The 15,098-nt window shown below is 40.6% G+C and overlaps 1 protein-coding gene across 1 annotated transcript in view; it reads left to right on the top strand.

Annotated features, from left to right (window-relative positions):
- Nucleotides 1–15,098, top strand: part of LOC138209848 (collagen alpha-1(XIV) chain-like) — a 118,595-nt gene that overhangs the window by 67,463 nt on the left and 36,034 nt on the right. The window contains 7 exon segments of the mRNA XM_069168640.1: nucleotides 2,369–2,491; nucleotides 3,304–3,453; nucleotides 6,938–7,054; nucleotides 9,627–9,776; nucleotides 11,381–11,455; nucleotides 13,098–13,237; nucleotides 14,582–14,705. Coding sequence (XP_069024741.1) covers nucleotides 2,369–2,491; nucleotides 3,304–3,453; nucleotides 6,938–7,054; nucleotides 9,627–9,776; nucleotides 11,381–11,455; nucleotides 13,098–13,237; nucleotides 14,582–14,705 — 879 coding nt within the window.

The raw sequence follows: 15,098 nt of genomic DNA, 5'->3' as shown, positions 1-15,098 counted from the left end.
CTCTCCACTTCTCAAACGACGAAGCCTCCGATGCCTGGTGATGACGAATGGCTCCTGTTAGCGAGTGAGGGATGGGATGATCGCCCCGGGAGGGGTGGAGGGGGGTTGGTGGAGGGGTGATTTTTTTTTTTTTTTTTTTTTTTCAGAGCGAAGATAGATGATGTGACAAAGGGAGCCGGTGTAATCTGGGGGATTTGAACCTATGAGGGATGAGGTGAACGCTGAGGGGGAGGAAGAAGCTGAAGACAGATAATGTGACAGACTAATCTGATCCGCTGGGGGAGGAGGTGATCGGAGGGAGAGAGTTGTGGAGGAGAATAAATGAATTCAGACATGAAGGCATAGTATAAAAAAAAAAAATCGTTTAGGGAAGTGGACAAATATAGATATACCAGGACTATTTAAAGCTGTAATTATTTTATATGAAAATCATTGTATATAAGTTAATATATAAAAGATAATGTAAAAATATGAAAAAACTTATTATAAGATTAAAAAAATAATATTAATATAAATAATAATATAATATATGATAAATGATAATTTATGAATTTTTATATATTCTAGTATGTAATACATTTTTTTATATATAATATACAATAATTTATAAATACAATAATATAATAATACTATAAAATAAGAATTATATACAAGTTAAATTTTTGACTAATTGGTATCTAAAAAGTGCTGAAAAACAGTAAAGTGTGAATGTTTATTGATAGAGCACATTTATACTAATAGAAAGGCTGAAAACGTTTACCTGAATGAAAGAAAGAAAGAAAACCTGAAAAATTACGCGCAGCTACTGGTCGGACAAGTGAAGAGTCTTAAGCTGCAATACCAGCGAGTGCCACTAGAGGTCGGCTCCAAAAAGCCTCCGGCTCCATAGACTCCCATTCAACTTCTCTCATCAAATCCAAAGTGAATAAAATGTGTCCATCAGTTATCTCGGTGTTGTTAGCTAAAGTCACTCCTTCTTATTAGTTTTCTGGAGGTCCATCTGAAAATAATCCCTCATTCATTAGAAAAGAAGATTCAAGAAGACCTGTTTTTGGGGGCGTGTCTGTTTGATTGACAGGCCTGTGGTGCAGTCAGGTTACAGCTATCGGTGGGCGGGGTCAGATCGGTCCCTCACTCTAAATAAGATGGCTGCTGTATGAACACTGAACTCAAGTCTTCACAAACCAGCGGGTGACGTCGCTGCTTGTCGCCTCTTCGTCTACGTGCAGAATTAGAACCCAAGTAGTTCCTAGATTTGGTCCTTTTGCGCCGAAAGTTTCATTAAATCTCCAGTTTCTCATTAACTTTTAAGGCCCGAGGCCTCGAACGCTCAGTGGAGCAACGGCTCAAAGGATGCTCGTAATGTTCTCAAGAAACCGGGAATGGGGTGAGGAGGGGAAATGAGGCAGGAGAGCCGGCATAGTTCGATGGCTTCGAGAGGAATCGGAGAACACAGAGAATGATGGGAGTTTTTTTTTTTTTTTTTTTAGCATTTTAAAAAGATCCCTGAAAAGTCTCATGTTTTGCCATTAACATTATTTTGAAATATTACGATTAATACACATCCTGCTGTTTTTAAAAACTTGTCCCGGTTGCCGTCACCAACGACGTGTCCCTTGGTTTTAATGTCTCTCCGAGCAGCGGAGGGACTTTACTGTTGAAATTTTATGAACCGTTATCAAACTTTTGTCCTTCTTTGACTCAACATTTTCCATTATTAAACCCTTTTATTTTTGTATCATTCCAGCATGCAGAGGATTACATTTGTCAATAGATTTGATTTGCTTGACTATTAGCGTGTTGGTACACAAAGACTTTTTAGCTGTTTCTCTCTTTTCTCTTTTATCGACGATTTTCTGTCAATTTTTCTTTTTTTTTTTTGCTGATTCTCTTCTTTCTTTGCATCTTTTTTTATCTTCCTGGTTTGAGTCCAGACAAAAAGTGCCTCTGTTCTTGTAAACCTCTTTATTATCCAGCTGATAAAAAATTAATAATTAACAAAAAAACACAAATGCTTCATTAATTTAATGCTGTATTAAACAAAGATTTCATGGTATAGTCTAGAAAATTGCTTTCCTCAGCATTTTAGAAATTATTAGCATTTTCTCTGTTCTCTAACTCTATTCTATTAACGTCTTGTGTTTAATTTCATCAGTTCTTATGCATTTTATTTAATTTCATATATTTTCAAATGACATTTTAACATGTTTCTTTATGTTCCTTTATATCTGTTTTCATGTGAAACACTGCATGTTAATTATCCTGCTGAAAAGCAAAGTTGCAATACAAATAAAGTTTATTATTACTATGCACATTGTATTATAACACATTCAAATCTCTCTTTTTTTCCTGACTATTTTCTCTTCAGTTCCTCTTTCAGCCCCGAAGAACCTGCGTGTCTCAGAGGAGTGGTACAACCGCTTCAGGATCAGCTGGGACGTCCCACCATCACCCACCATGGGGTACCGGGTCGTCTACCAGCCTCTGTCCGGTAATTTACACAAAAACTGTGATTAAAAGAAGAAAAAAAAAATGTACAGAAGAGGCAGTATCAGAGTTCATCTGTAGATAAATCTGAGTATCATCGGCAAAAAAGTAATTGTTGTGTGTATTTTAAAATCAAAACAACTTATATGATGAACAAAGAAATGGACCCGAGATGGAGCCTTGAGGGACGCCAACGGACTGACTGATTGTAGTAGAACTGCGTATGTTAAAAAAAAAATAATTATGAAGCCAATTTTTTTCTCCAGAGGGAGCTGCTTAAAAAATCTGATAGAGTGATGTCACTTGAGTTTTAAAAGGCAAGGAAAAAAATCTGCGTGTAATAGACACGCCCGTCTGCTAAAGCAAAACGTGTTATTGTCGCGCCAAGTGTAGCTGCAGCACGTTTCGCTTTAGTCGACGGGGCGTGTCTATTACGCACATCGCTATATAGGAAAAACAAAACCACGTAGTTCGGGTAAGGAACAAAAACAGGAAAAATTAAAAATAAACAAAACCACTTTCTCTTTGTCACTTTGTCTTCTTCTCACGCATAGACAGCACCAGGCGTAGCTATTGCACGTTTTGCTTCAGTAGACGGGTGTGTCTATTACACGCTTTGCGATGATACCGGCCCGGTCCATCGTTGAGTTCACGCTTTGTTTTCAGCGGTGCTGTGCTAAAGCTTTCTGAAAAACACTAATAATGAACACAGATAATACAGATAATACAGATAAAGACCCTTTTAGATGTTGTGACTGACAGAGTCGAAGCTAACGTCTCTGAACTCGCTCCTCCATCGTCCCTCCCTCTCTGCAGCACCCGGTCCGGCTCTGGAGACCTTCGTCGGGGAGGACGTGAACACCATGCTGATCGTCAACCTGCTGAGTGGCACCGATTACAGCGTCAAGGTCATCGCCTCGTACACCACCGGGTCCAGCGACGCCCTGTCGGGGAGGGCCAAGACCTGTAAGTTCATCAACTTTGATTCGTGTCACAGCTTCTGTCTGGAGCTGCTGGCACAAAGTCCATTTTTTATCTCCTTTTAGAGGCGTATTTTCACTTAATTTAATAACATTAACAAAATAATTTGCCTATTTCCAGATGTTGGTCTAGATTTCTTTCTGAAATGTCACTGTTTTGATTTTTGTCCCGGCAAATGTTGCACAATAAAAGTTTTGTTCAGGAAATTAAGGGTTTTCTGTATACTGAAAGGCCAGAGGGATTTTAATTTGAAACAGATACAGGAAGTGTTGAGTTTGTATTACCCACAAGCTGAATATAAAAGTGTCATAGCTTCCAGGTCTGAAAAATGAAGCCGAAACACAGAAGTGTCTTCAGCTGCAATACCAGCGAGTGCCACTAGAGGTCGGCTCCAAAAAGCCTCCGGCTCCATAGACTCCCATTCAACTTCTCTCATCAAATCCAAAGTGAATAAAATGTGTCCATCAGTTATCTCGGTGTTGTTAGCTAAAGTCACTCCTTCTTATTAGTTTTCTGGAGGTCCATCTGAAAATAATCCCTCATTCATTAGAAAAGAAGATTCAAGAAGACCTGTTTTTGGGGGCGTGTCTGTTTGATTGACAGGCCTACGGTGCAGTCAGGTTACAGCTATCGGTGGGCGGGACGTAGTATCGTCAGGTTTCCAATCAGATCGGTCAGATCCACCAGCTGGCTCCTCCCCCAGCTCGTCCAAATATTGTCACTTCCTGCTCCAAACCGGTATGAACTAGCAAAAGATGGTGCTGGACAAAGATCTGAACTGGAGGATTCATAATGTTCACAAACCAACATGGTGACGTCACTGATGGTTGGTATTAACGTTTAATGTAGGAACATTAATGGGACAAACGGGAGCAGATCAAAAAAAGAGACTTAGAGTTGACGTTGTGAATCAATCAACATGACGACTTTTGACCTTTCCGTTTTGTTTTTATTGTCTCTCTCTGATGACATCACCTTGATTATTTGTTCTTGGTCCGTTCCACCTCTTTGAGCCCAAGTGACTAAAACAAGCTGTAATCTAATCAGAGGAGCAGCCAGACGCCAATATCTTGATATCCATCTTTTAATGGCGACTTCACCTGATTACGTCCCAGCCTCAGGATGAACTGTGGACATTATGGATTTAAGAGCTACCTCGTGGACACCCCCTCCCCACCCCCCGCCCCCCCATCCCCCAACCTCCCCCCACCCACCCCGGGGGCTCTTTGAGCGTCTGGCCTGCTTCAATCAAGCAGTGCTTCCCTCAAGTACAATCATCTGAGTGGAAACCAGGATTCTCCTCTTCTGCATGATAATTAAAACACTCCTCTGCCTGTTGGTGGGGAAAAAAAAAAAAGTCAGTTTGATCTCCGTGACTGAAGCTGAAGACGATGAGGGTTGAGGAAGAAAAGAGGATGATGATGATAATGATGATGATGAGGCCGGTGGGAGCGTCGGCAGCATGTTAATGAAGCCAACGGCCCGTTGGAGGCTTCAATGTCACGGACACGAAGGAGGAGCTCCACGTCTTCCTGGAACACCTTTCAGTTTCTTACCGTTTCTATAAAACACCGACGAGCGCGACGTCGTCTTCGGTTTTCACGACGAACGTTGAGAAACACGCAAAAACTGCAGTTTTAAGTTGCAAGACCTCAAAGGTGAAAACACAAAAAAATCACATTTACTGAAAGCAAAGTGATTCAATCAGCTTACATCTATATACTTTATGATTGAAAATGTCTTTATTAGTAATAAACCTCCCTTCAGATGGATCATCTTCGTTTTCAATGGGTTCCTTAAATGACAAAATATACAAAAAACACAAGATAAGACTTTATTAATCCTCCAGTGGTGGAAATGTAGTTATCACAACAATATACGCAATAATACTGGTAGGAAAAAGATACCATTTTTTTTTACAAATACACAAAAAATAATAAATAAAAAAATACTATATAAAGATTTTTTTTTTGTAAGATGTAAAAAAACAAAATGTATACATACACACAGACACAACAAGCTATATACACAAAATAAAGAAAATACACATTTTTCATTTTCAAATACACCTTGAGTTACGCAGTGAAATGTAAAGAAAAAGACATTGCGATAAAAAAAATATATATATATATAAATATATTAGCCAAGACGTCCAGCAAAATTACAATGCGATGATAAACAACAACTAAACATGACTGAAAACAAAAACATAATAAGGTTTCATAAATGATCAGATCAAATGACATCATTGGACTGCTCTGATGTTTCCTCTCTTCTCATGAAATCACGTGGTGACGCTCTCAGGGAGGTTTTACAGAATGCATTCGTATGAAATTGAAAATAATGCAGATTAGATATTTATCTCAACTGGAAAAATTAGTTTGCGTTTGGATGTAAAATCCACAGAGATGTTCGAGGCCATTACCGACTCCCTGAAAACACATTCTTTCAATGTCTTTCAACATGTCTTACATGTCTTTCAACTGGGAACGAGTGACGCTCGATGAAAGTGCACACTCGGCCGTTTTGTATAAATAGAGTGAGTTTGGTTTGTTTGGACTGTGTGCAAAAACAGAAATAAAAAAAGCCAAACTTCTGGAGACATATTTCTACTCTGTCTGTAAATAACTTGGTCCGTGTGCTTTTACACGGGTCGGCGTGCGGTCTCTCAGATGTGAGCTTCATATTTATAGTTTTGTTTTGTTTGTTGCAGCAGTTTGCACAGACGAATGCTTACGGCTCCGTAATGCACATTTTTAGAGCTCCGCAAAAGTTTTTATAGCTCCGGGCTACTTTTGTCACGAGTTTCAGAGTTGTGAAATCAAAAGTTTGGGAAAAGTGAGTGGAGTCATTAACGTCCAGAACAGCTCGAAGCTCGCTGGAGGATCGAACAACATGCAGTGTTGACAGACTTTTATTTTGGCGGTTCGTCCGGGTATATTGGTCGATCCATTTCATCATGTATTTATTTGTATTTTTTTTTATTTGTCCGAGAGAACGACGCTATAAACGCGATGGATTAACGAGTGGAACGATCACCATTAGCTCTGTACAGCGGAAGGTGAAGTCTCCGCCCACAGTGAGACACACAGAGGTCAGAGGACAGAAACACAACAGAGACTCTCATACTGAGCTGGAAAGCAAGCGGCTGCTCAGAAATCAGGTCAATAACATAAATACAATATTTTCAGCTGGACCGCAACAGAGGGGCGGAGCATAAAGCGTGAAAAAAAAAGCGACTTTTCAAATGAAAAGCCCTTCAGTTGCACACAGGGTCCACACATATTCTGGCTTTATACTTCGACATGTGTTTCTTTGTCCCAATCGAAGGGAAACTTTGGATTTTATTACTTACTTAAATTTGATATTAGAAAGATTTATTCGACACTTTTCAAACCAGTTTGGCCACATTTAGAGAACATCTGTGTAACCGTAGAAACACTGAACCCCTGAACCCCCCTTCCTGCAGTGTACCTCGGGGTGACCAACCTCAGCACGTATCAGGTGCGGATGACGAGTCTGTGCAGCCAGTGGCAGCCTCAACGCCACGCCAGCGCCTACCGGGTCGGCATCGAGTCGCTGGTCGGTGAGTACTGTGTTCTCCTTCTTCCTCTCAGGTAGGGATTCTGTTCTAAAGCAGGTTTTAGACTAGTTCTAAGCTGGTGTTAGACTGGTTTTAAACTGGTTTTAGACTTGGTTTAAAAAAAAAATGTAACCCAGTTTTTCACTACTTTTAGATGGACGTTGGACTAGTCTTAAACTGGTTTTACATTTAGATTCGAACAAATTTTAGACTTGGATTAAACTGGTTTTAGATTTGGTTTAAACTACTTTTAGAAGTGGGTGAGGACTGACTTTGGACTTGGTTTAAACTGGTTTGGGACAGGTGTACGAATTATTTCAGACTTGGTTTAAACTGGTTTCAGACTTGGTAAATGATGTGAATGTGTAACTCTAATCTAAACCGTGCTGATAGTTTAGATCTTTCTGTCGGGGTTGAATGTTTGTGTGTGAAGCGTCCACCTTTTTTGCAATCTGTAGCTTCTCTGCATCCAGATTTGAAACATCGTCTGTTGTCATTCAGGTTTTATTCTTAATTTTTTTGTTGGATCGCCTCCGGAGGCTTTTATAAAGGAGGAAGACGGATGCGGATGTAAATAACGTGCACGCGCCCGCCGCATCTCTTATCGGCTCATCTGTTGGATTTGTAAAAGCGTCGCATCACTTGCTGCAGCTTCAGCTCTATGATGCTGTAAACATTCTCCCGTTCAGCTGCTGCTCTGAATATCTGCGTCAGTAGGAGTTTCGGCGGAGAGCGTCGGCGTCCGGCTTTTATGAATCCTCAAGCAGCCGGAGACGACAGAGGACGTCGTTGTTTCCCCTCCGGAGACGCGCCGGCGGTCTTTAAGAATTTAATGTGTACAATGAGACACTGAGCCGCCGGACGGGGGAGGGGAGGAGCTTAAAGAACCGCCGACATTTACATCTGCTGAGTCAGCTTAAAATATGAAGAAACAACAGACTGTAATTACGCCTCTAGTGTTTATTCTGGTGGATGACGGTCGATCGTACCTCTGAGGTTGTTTGACCGACCGGCGGCCGCCATCTGCTGTTTCATGTTATTTTTGGTGCGTTGTTATAAAAGTACACAATTATTTCTGTTGCCGGCTGAGAACCCAGGAAATGACGGTAATGATCACCGGCGGCTGTTTTATGGAGGCGAGTTGTTGACGAATACGTTAAAGTGCATCCAATGAAAAAAAAAAAAAAGAAGTAATTGAGACTCTGGAGGTAGTTTAAAGATATTAATGAGAAAATGATGGTTGCAGGTTATTAAAGTTTTTTTTCCCAAAGTTTACAACAAAGTTGAAGCATTTAATGATGTCGCTGGACTGAGAAAACTCACTTCTTTTCTCCAGAATATTTCGAGGTGCCAGTGCTGCAAAAACCATTTAAAATGATCCTAAAACTAACATGAACCTTTTAAAGCTTCTTTCCCTCAGTTCAGGAGGAAGACACCGTCTCTACTTTTAATATCAGAGTTCAAACTTTTGCTTTCTTGAAACGTTGAACCTCAGAAACACCTCGTCGCTTCATCGCCGTCGACTTTCTGAAGCGTTTCGAGAGTCTCTGTTGACCGTTTACAGAGTTTGACTTTCAAAATCTTGACGTTTCTTTGCTCCAGTTTCAGGTCCGCGGTGAAAAATCACAAATGCTGATGAAGAGACAATAATTGGATTTTTATTTGCTTCTTTTTTTTTTTATATTGTCAGTCTAACCACAGTCTCCAACTCTAATAATTCTTTAATTCATTAAAATGTTCCACCTGATCCTCCGTGATGAAGTTGCAGCGCTGTTTCGTGGGTAAAGACGTTTTTCTTCCCAAAAATATTTGACACGTTGGCAAAGTCGTCCCCCGACCATCAAAAACAACAAACACGCGTTTGTTTGGGTAATTGGATTTCCTCCGTCAAATTATTCCCGACTGTAAACACTTTCATTTTATTTAGTTGAGAAAAACAAACCACCCGAACGGAAACATCTGGATGAATTAAATACAGTTTTAATGCTAATCAGCAGTAACGACCACATCTGGAATATGACCTGCCGCCTCAGTCGTCTCTGTGGCTCTCAGTTTCTGCTTAGTTTAAACAAGCTTCATCTTTTATTTTGAAAGTCTCCAGCACAGTCTGTCTTCTCGTGGCGTTTAGGGGACGTCTGTAAATTGTAGCATCTAGCAATAACCTGCACGTGAGGTGTTTAGGGGACATCTGTAAATTGTAGCGTCTAGCAATAACCTGCACGTGAGGTGTTTAGGGGACATCTGTAAATTGTAGCGTCTAGCAATAACCTGCACGTGAGGTGTTTAGGGGACATCTGTAAATTGTAGCGTCTAGCAATAACCTGCACGTGAGGTGTTTAGGGGACGTCTGTAAATTGTAGCTACAGAAAAAAAGCTTAAACATTGAAACAAATTTTCTCTTCGTTAAAATAGAAAAATTATAAAATTGTGTTGCTATTCAAACGACACTCAGCCTTACTTTGATATTTTTACATGTGCAAATATACAGTCTCTGATTAGAGGGTTATTACAAATCAATAGCAGCTTCTCCATGAAGATAAACAGGGTGTTGTTTGTGTGTTTGTTTTTGCTGCAGGAAGTCAGAAGCAGGAGACGAAGCTGAGCGGAGGAACAAACAGACACTGTTTCAACAACCTGAAGCCCAACATGCAGTACAAGATCAGCGTGTTCGCTCAGCTGCAGGACGGGACGGAAGGACCTGCAGTCACCACCACGGAGAAGACACGTGAGGACACACACACACACACACACACACACACACACACACACACACACACACACACACACACACACACAAGTATCTGACACCTTCAAACACAACATTATTTATAAATCATAATACATTTTTATTTATGTGGCGCTTTTTCAAGATACTCATTTAAAAATATTCTGCAGGTTAAAACAACACAATTAAATCAATTAAATCACACAACATTGGTCGCACATTAAAGGCAGTTCTGTTTTGTGTATTTAGGATTTGAATATAGATGTGTCGTGTTGAAGAGTTAACTTAGTTGGTTTGAGGAAAAAACATATAAAATAATTTATAACAAATTTAATCTTTTTGATGATTAATAGAAGGTTTTAAAAAAAATGTGAACGAAAAATGTTATCTTTTTATGGATTTTCGTGATTTGTCAGTATGTTGAATTCTTTTTTTTTCAATTTAAATTAAAATCTTGGCAATAAAAAAAATTGTCTGTTATAACTGGTGACTATAATTTCTAGATGAAAGGTAACAGTCAGCTCTTTATGAGAAATTAGACTTTTTCAGAACAGCTGCTGTATTTTGTATTTCTGACTGAACCGATCTAAGAAAAGAACCTTTGTCTGTTTTAAAGCCTAAAATCTCCTGCAGCTCATTTATTCAGGAGATAATCGGATGCAGAGACGACGTGACGCTGACGTACTGAAGACTTCTGTTTACACCGCTGACACATCCAGAAGTGTTTACCTCCCCCATAAACTCCCCTTTAAACGCGCCCATACACGTGTCATCATAACAATATAGCACACACACACACACACACACACACACACACACACACACACACACACTCTGCTGTCAGCTGTCGCTGTGTAATAAAAGAAGCAGGGAGGGCGGGTGCGTCATTTTCGACATAAAACATCTTTTATTCTGGCGGGAGCGATGAAGCTGAAGGTCCTCTTCTTCCTTTTCAGAGTCGAGCCTTTTGTTGTGCTACTAATCAAGACCTACTGTCTGGAGACTCGGTGGCGGGGGGAGGGGGGTGATGTTTCGTCACACTTCACATGCATTTGCGGTTTTATAACTGAAATCTCAACTCTTTTGTTCAGTTTTATACATTTTTAATGTTCACATTGGATTCAATTAAAAGTCTCAGTTAATTAATTCAAATCTTACATATAAATTAAAAAATAAAACAGTTTGAAAAATCTGCTGTGCAATTCAGTCACAAAATCGTTTTTTGGTTCAAATCTGACACTGATACACTGTAAAAAAATAAAAAAGACATGATCACAAGTTGTCACGTGGCAATAATTTATCAATACACAAATTTCCAAGTATTTATTTTATGATATAGACAGATAAAAAAATTGTTATATGCACAACATGTATTTGTGACCCTGTTCCTCTGCAGATTGAAGCGAGTTGAACAAACTGAAAACTTTATTCTACGAGCTACAACACAAAAATCTCCAAATCTCATATTTGCAAATATATCATTTCACTATATTTTATAGGCCTGTTGGTTTTTGCTTGTCTTGTTTTTTTTGTATTTTTTTTTTCTGCTGATCATGTTTATGACCTGAATGTGTTTGTTTGTGTTGTTTACTCTCTCCGTGCAGTACCCATCCCGACCCCGGCGCCCACCAAGCCCCCCACCACCACCCCGCCTCCCACCGTCCCCCCCGCCAAGGAAGGTCAGAGACGATTTTTTTTTTTCTTTTTAATCTTTTATGATCAAAAATACTTTAAAATTAGACAGTTAGCAGTTTAATACGCTTTGATGAGCGTAAGGAGCATGAAACGACTCTCACACACTTCATAGAGATGAATACAGGCTCAAGGATGTCTTAAGAAAGGAGATATCATTTTCATCACACACACACTAATAACATCTAACTCATAATTACAGAGAAATCTTCCAACTCCAGATGAAACGGCTCATTTCAAATAAATATAAACCTCGTGAGTCTTGGATCCGTTTCAGCAGGTCTCATTTCCACAAACATGTGTTTTACATTTTTCGCATGTCTTGTCGCCAGACAATCAACGGTTTCACTTTCAAACATTTTATATTTGTCTTTTCAAGAGCCTCCCCCCACCTCCCCCCATTTACTAAGGGAGAGGCTACACCGAGTAAACAGGCCAAGAAAGAGAGACACAGATGCATTTATTTGCATTAATCTAAGTGACATTCACAACCAATAAGCAACTCACGAATTTGATGAAGTTGTTTATTTAAAAGCCTTCTTCACAATCTGGCGGGTAAGAATCTGTTTTTTGAGCCACGTCTCAGCTCTGTTCTTCAGTATAAGATGCAATCAGAAAAGGTTTCAGGGTACTGCACCATTAACAACCTTAAAAAAACTCATCTGAGAATCACACTGGATCTCCTGTGCAGTGTCAAAATGGCCGTGCCTTCAGCTTCAACTAACATTTTGGGGAACAGGAACAAAAGTCACTGTGAGCCTGTTGCCATGGCGCCACCGTTTCACGTGGTTTTTTGCAGCGAATGTTTTTACCTCAGACATCTCAGAACGTCACAGTCTGACCACCAGCTAAGAAAACTAACAAACAGCTCATTTCCCTTTAAACCAGCTTCACAAATAGCTAATAATGCTAACAGTCAGCTAGTTTTGTTAAAAAAAAAAAAAAATGTAAATACAACCGACTCTGGGTAGTCAGGCGGGAAGAGACGTAATTCCTCAAATACGAGAACAATACTGATAATTTACAGTTTAAAGACGTCACATAAATGAGCAAAATGATCAAGTTTTAAACCTTTTTCCAGCTTTAGTCCGCAGAGTTTGTAGTCAGGACAAAGTTTCCTCTGAAATAAATCAGCAAAGAAAAGTCGATTTCAGCGTGTCACGGGACGGGCTTTTATTGTGAAAGAAAATCAGTCGTGATTTATTCAGTAAATGTTTGCAGCAAACAAAGAGCCGATGACGGGACTGAAGTCGTCTGCAGATCAATGCGGCACCAGCTGATTTTATTAGAGGAGAAGAGGAAGCGATTGGACTGATTGTTGAGGAGCGACGTGGGCCGACTTAATGATTTGATCACAGTTCAGAGTCCCCGAGTCCGAGATCCTCTTCAGGTCCAATCAATCGGAGGTTCACTTCACTCACAAGCTGCTTTTTCTTTTTATTCCTGAGTCGCCATCCATCAGAATAAAGTCAGCGATTAAACGAATGAATACAAAGGAGCAGAAGAAATAAATGTGTGGATGTTCTTGTTTTTTTGTTTTTTTTAAGTTCGGAGACACTTTACACGACGTTGATCCAAACTTTACACTTTTAACGTTGAGAACTTCTTTCCTCTTCCTCCTGCGTTCAGTCTGTAAGGCAGCCAAGGCCGACCTCGTCTTCCTGGTCGACGGCTCCTGGAGCATCGGCGACGAAAACTTCCTGAAGATCATCCGTTTCCTGTACAGCACCACCGGAGCGCTGGACGGGATCGGACCGGACGGCACGCAGGTACCAAAAAAGAGGCGGGGGAAGGCGGCCGGGGGAGGGGGGGGGGGCAGCAGGAATGTCGTACTGTTTCTTGAAGCAGACGCAGTTCACGAAAAGCTTTGATACCTTGTTATCCTTCAACTCCCGGTGTCTGGTAGCTCTCCGATGACTGAGTTTGATTGACAGGTTTATTGGCAGAGTGGCACAGAGCAGAAATAAAAGCGGAGAAGCTGAAGATAGAAACTGTGAACTGTTCCTGTCGCTTGAGGCGCCAGCAGCCTCCTCGTCCTTCTCCTCGTGTGTCGCCGGCTCCTTCTGCTCTGCAGCACAGACGCAGTGGTGAAAGAGGGAAGGTGGAGTCGGCTGGTGAAGACCGGTCCGAAAATCTATTAAAGCTTTCCATAAAACGAACGGGACACGATGTTTGAATCAATCCGGGTTTTATGACATATTTGACATATTAAGGATCGTGGGTGTAATTTTTGTTCCTGAAAAAGGTTGTGACGCTGTGTAAAATGTAAAGTAAAACAGAATGGGATGATTTGCAAATCACATAAACCCATAATTAATTAAAAAAAATTTAAAAAAAAAATAAAAAAAAAAAAGGACCAAAGACAACATATCGAATGTTCAACACTGAGATATTTTCTTGTTTTATGTAAAATATCTGCTCTTTGTAAATTTGATGGCAGCAACACGTCTCCAAAAAAGTTGGGAAGGGTTCGACAAAAGAGCGGAGAAGTTGTTTCAACACCTGGTGGAACATCTCACAACTAATTAGGTTACCATGGCAACAACTCAGTAACATGATTGAGTTTGAAAAGAGCATTTCAGAGAGGCAGAGTCTCGGCAGTGAAGATGGGGACTGAAAGACTCGGTGGGCAAATAGTTCAACAATCCAAGAATAATGTTTCTCAACGTAAAATTGCAGAAGAATTAGTGTATTTCATCGTCTACGGTTCATAATATCGTTAAAAGATTCAGAGAATCTGGAGAAATCCCACAATTTCACATTTCTGTTGTGGAAATGACTGCACGGGCTCAAAAACCATAGATGGAGATGGTGTTCATTTAATGATGCTAAAAACCGCTTCAGATTGTTTTCTTGGAAAAATGACCATCCATATCTAAACATCGTGAACTAAATAAAGGGTCAGTTCACCCAAATCACAAAACCGCTCTCACCGCCTCACTGGTTTTAGGATATTTGCATTTCACACTTTCGCCCTGAAGTCAATAGAACAGAACTGAGTGACATTTTATTCATTTATTTATGAATTATATTTGTAAGAAAGATTCCTTTTTTGTGTTTTATGTTTTCAACCGTCCTCCGTTGACTCCTCTTCGCTGCATCTCTCCGACCAGGTGGCCATCGCCCAGTTCAGCGACGACGCCCGAACCGAGTTCAAGCTGAACTCGTACAACGACAAGGAGCGTCTGCTGGACGCCATCAACAAGATCGCCTACAAGGGAGGAAACACCAAGACAGGTGAGTCCTCGCACGGCCGGCGTGCCGCTCGGGGAAATTCATTATCCGAGTCTGGTCGACGACGTCATCATCGATACATCATCATCGATACGTATCAAGCGGCAGGCGGCCTCGAACAGAAAATTAAATCTTGCGTGTTTTTCCTCTTCAAACGTTCTCCTGCATTCATATTTGTATGTTAACGTGCTGTGTTTGCAGGTAGAAGTGTTTGCGGTAGTAATGAGAGGAGGTCTGCGGGGGGGGGGGGGGGGGGGGTAGTAGTCATTAATCAGTGTTTACAGAGCAGCGCAGCCGGTTTCCCTCCTGCAGGGACGAAGCTGAACGCAGACAGACTCATAATGCCGTCGCTTGCTGGGGAGGAATTTTCCCTCCGCTAATGTCACACTGTAAAAA

This window comes from Embiotoca jacksoni, unplaced genomic scaffold (genome assembly GCF_022577435.1).
Source record: "Embiotoca jacksoni isolate LCO1_2020_lvr unplaced genomic scaffold, fEmbJac1.0.p SCAF_41, whole genome shotgun sequence".
NCBI lineage: Eukaryota > Metazoa > Chordata > Actinopteri > Embiotocidae > Embiotoca > Embiotoca jacksoni.
This window is presented reverse-complemented; position numbering and strand designations above follow the sequence as displayed.